The sequence below is a fragment of the Sinocyclocheilus anshuiensis genome, unplaced genomic scaffold (genome assembly GCF_001515605.1).
Source record: "Sinocyclocheilus anshuiensis isolate Anshui unplaced genomic scaffold, SAMN03320099.WGS_v1.1 scaffold232, whole genome shotgun sequence".
Lineage (NCBI taxonomy): Eukaryota > Metazoa > Chordata > Actinopteri > Cypriniformes > Cyprinidae > Sinocyclocheilus > Sinocyclocheilus anshuiensis.
This window is the reverse complement of record NW_015558560.1, coordinates 279,389-282,621: the sequence shown is the minus strand read 5'-3', so window position 1 is coordinate 282,621 and position 3,233 is coordinate 279,389. Positions and strand designations below refer to the sequence as shown.

The following is a 3,233-nucleotide window of genomic DNA, read 5'->3' as shown; positions in this document are numbered from 1 at the left end:
GCATAAACATTTCATTACACCAAATACACAAAATAATGTTCTTTTTAGCAACATAATATGACCCCTTTAATAGTAGTAGCCAACCATTAAACAGCTGGTTGACAATCTAGAATATATCTAGTATCATATATATAATTTGTGACTTTTGAACAAAAATATATGTTAATTCTACTAATTCAGTGTTTTAAAATATTATACACTATTTTACAATATGTGGGGTTTCTGTGACTGTACAAAGCCCATGACATGAGGCACACCCCGTTTAATTTCTGATTGCTTTTTATTTATTTATTTTTTTCACAGCATCTAGCTGTAACATTCTAACAGTCTAATTTCACACCTGACAACGTTGATGCTCTAGACCAGGGTTTCATAACCCTACATAAAAAAAACAGTGCTAACCACCTATTAAATTAAAAGTATGAAATGTTGAGATGATTGAGTACAGTGTAAAAGTGTCAAGTGTCATTTGAAAATGTTTTAATGCACATTAAACTACTACAAAAAACACGATTTTCTATTTTAGAAACACTGTCATGCAGGGCAAAAAGTGAACTCTTGCATCCTCTTGGAAGCAAAAGAAACAATATTTTGGTATGGCAGAAGAAGGGCTCTTCCTCTTAGCAGTCCATTCTAAGACCTCAATCTAAGGTCAGAGGAAATCACTTCCCCCTCTTTTGGCTCTCAAGAACTGTACTATAAGAATCTCACATTATTGAGATATCTGATTAATAAGTGGCCAAGGCTAGCAAAACAATGTGTAAGTATGTGGTCACACTTTCATGTAAATAGGCAGAAGAAACAAGCCGCCAGTTGAATCCTTTGGAGCAGAAGTAAACAACTGATTAGATCAGCTTGCATTTCCGATTATACGTCATGACACCCTTCACGTGAAGTGGCTCCAGAAAAAGGCTTGGTGGAATCAAAAAAGAGGAAGGCAAACAAAATTAACCTGATTACAGTAGTCACAAATTCAAAAATATTCATGCTAAAGTGCAGTAGTAATTGGTCTTTCATACTTTGCAAACAAACAAACAGTGGCAAGGCCACTGCAATTTTCTTTTCCTCTCAGCATTCTAGAAATGTTTGCATTGAGGACGAAACTTGTAACTCACTTCCATCCTGTTTGTTTGAGTGTTGGCTCATTTCAGGAACTCAATACAGGAAAGACAACATACGAGGATTTGCACTCAACACTGCTGAGTTTGAAATTCTTTCATGGAGCGTCAACTCAAGTGTAGATGCCTTAACAAAATGTCCATTTCAGCACAAAGGTTCAAGAAACTGAACATTTTACCAACAAAGTCTTGAAAGTCTCATACTGTACTATTCCAAACAACAGCCATTTTTTAAATGACATTATCACCTGTGTCTACAGTGACATTTATGTTGAATAGCTTAACAAACAAACAGCTTGCTCCACATCTGCTAACAGAGATAGAATTGTCATATTGTGCTATCCCTTCATCAATACAAGCTCAAGAAAGCCTAATTAACAAAAGTTATTTTCTACAAACAACTTTACTTGATTATTAAATGCCTTGCGACAGTTGAATATTTCAGGGTATGCATGTCTGTAATTCAGAGGTTGAGGCTGTATTTTCTGTAGTCTTATCTAAAAATTGCAGGTGCATCTGCAAAAGCTACATTCAGCATCGAAAAACAGCAGCAGAGCATCTCTCTCTCAGAATCATATACATGAAGAGATGCAGATAGTGGTATCATATAGAAAAACAAAGAGATGCAGATAGCGGTATCATTGACTTCAGATGCAACAGTTTTCAGAAAAATCTAATAATCTGATTTCATCCACAGCTGGAGAACTACATCCAGGAGAACCTCAAACAAGACATGGCCCAAATTCAAAATAATGCGGTGCAAAACCACACAGTGACCATGATCAAGATTGGGACCAGCCTCCTGAGTCAGACAGCAGAGCAAACCCGAAAAATCACTACTGTTGAGGCTCAGGTGAGGGTTGTTAATTCACTGTCTAATTCAGCAGGCATGGAGTCAGTTTTAATAACTAACAGGACTCTACTGTTTTTTTTCTATTGGCCTGGTTTGGACAGTTGTTTGGAATTTTACCTGCCCTGCTAAAATGTTTGCTGGCTACACCACATGGGTTCTTTTTGTATAAACAGTGTATGACACCAAAAATGTAGATAACTAGGAAAATTTCAATACAGCAGCAAAACTACTATTAGCCAAACTAATATAAGTTCAGACATAATTAAAGACAAGTGAACAGCCAGTAATAGAATTTGTATCAATAGAAATATGAGATTTCTGATTTTAAAGAAAAAATAAGTCAAATCTGACAAAAATCTGGGATAGTTGGCTGTGGCTGGATATATATGGTCAAAACCAGTGGTTTCTTTACATAATTACCTTTTTGGCTACTTTGTAGTTTTTCTGAGTATCAACGATATTAACTTTTACTCACTACTTGACTAAATTTTTTAATATGTACTCTTTACTCCGATTCATTTATGTCACATTTTGCGTGGCATCTAACTTTTTCTGCTACAAAAGAAGTAATATCGCCATCTACAGGACATTGACACAATTTGACAGTACAGCATTTTGTGTGTTTTGCCCTTAGTCACCCAAACTTGCCAACAAGTCTACTTAACGTGAATGCATTAGCAGGTAGTTGTGAATCTCAGGTGTTTTATATACGAGATGAGGGCATGGCTGAGACCTTTTAATGGATATTGGTTGACTTACGCCCTTTTTGAGTACTTGAGCTTAGCTGAGCCTTCAGTGTTTGTAGACATTTAAGGCTGTGTCAAATTTGATTTATTGCAATTTTGAGGCATTCAGATTTATTTTGATTTTAGAAAAACACATGATTGGCTCTCCACACTGTTTATGCTGTAAGGTATCTGTACTTTTACTGAAGTATGGTTTACAGGTACTCTGGTCAAAACACTTTTTCTAAAACTAAGTCATACAGGTTTCTCTCTCTCTCTCTCTCTCCATATACACACACACATATATATATATATATATATATATATATATATTTCTACAATCAATATGTAAATGCCTGAATACCATGGGCCTCATATATAAAGTCTGTATATCAGTGTCTGAGCAGATGTACACACATTTTTTTGTCAGAGTACTGCAGGTTTTTGGAAATGTAAGCTGTTCTTGCAGCTCGCTGTTCTAAATGAAAGGATTTGGACAATGACTGGTGATCTTTTATATGTTAATGACATTAATTG

At 35.5% G+C, this 3,233-nt stretch overlaps 2 protein-coding genes and 1 long non-coding RNA gene across 4 annotated transcripts in view; 1 reads left to right on the top strand and 2 right to left on the bottom strand.

Moving 5' to 3' along the window:
• The window catches only part of mcph1 (microcephalin 1), a 70,022-nt gene that overhangs the window by 23,547 nt on the left and 43,242 nt on the right, over window positions 1–3,233 (bottom strand). The window lies entirely within an intron of this gene.
• The window catches only part of angpt2a (angiopoietin 2a), a 21,359-nt gene that overhangs the window by 3,205 nt on the left and 14,921 nt on the right, over window positions 1–3,233 (top strand). The window contains exon 2 of the mRNA XM_016474974.1: window positions 1,816–1,971. Within this exon, the coding sequence (XP_016330460.1) occupies window positions 1,816–1,971 (156 nt within the window). The remainder of the gene's footprint in view (window positions 1–1,815; window positions 1,972–3,233) is intronic.
• Window positions 1–3,233, bottom strand: part of LOC107679431 (uncharacterized) — a 10,376-nt gene that overhangs the window by 3,018 nt on the left and 4,125 nt on the right. Inside the window, exon 2 of the long non-coding RNA XR_001633058.1 lies at window positions 326–328. This is a non-coding gene — a long non-coding RNA (uncharacterized LOC107679431). The remainder of the gene's footprint in view (window positions 1–325; window positions 329–3,233) is intronic.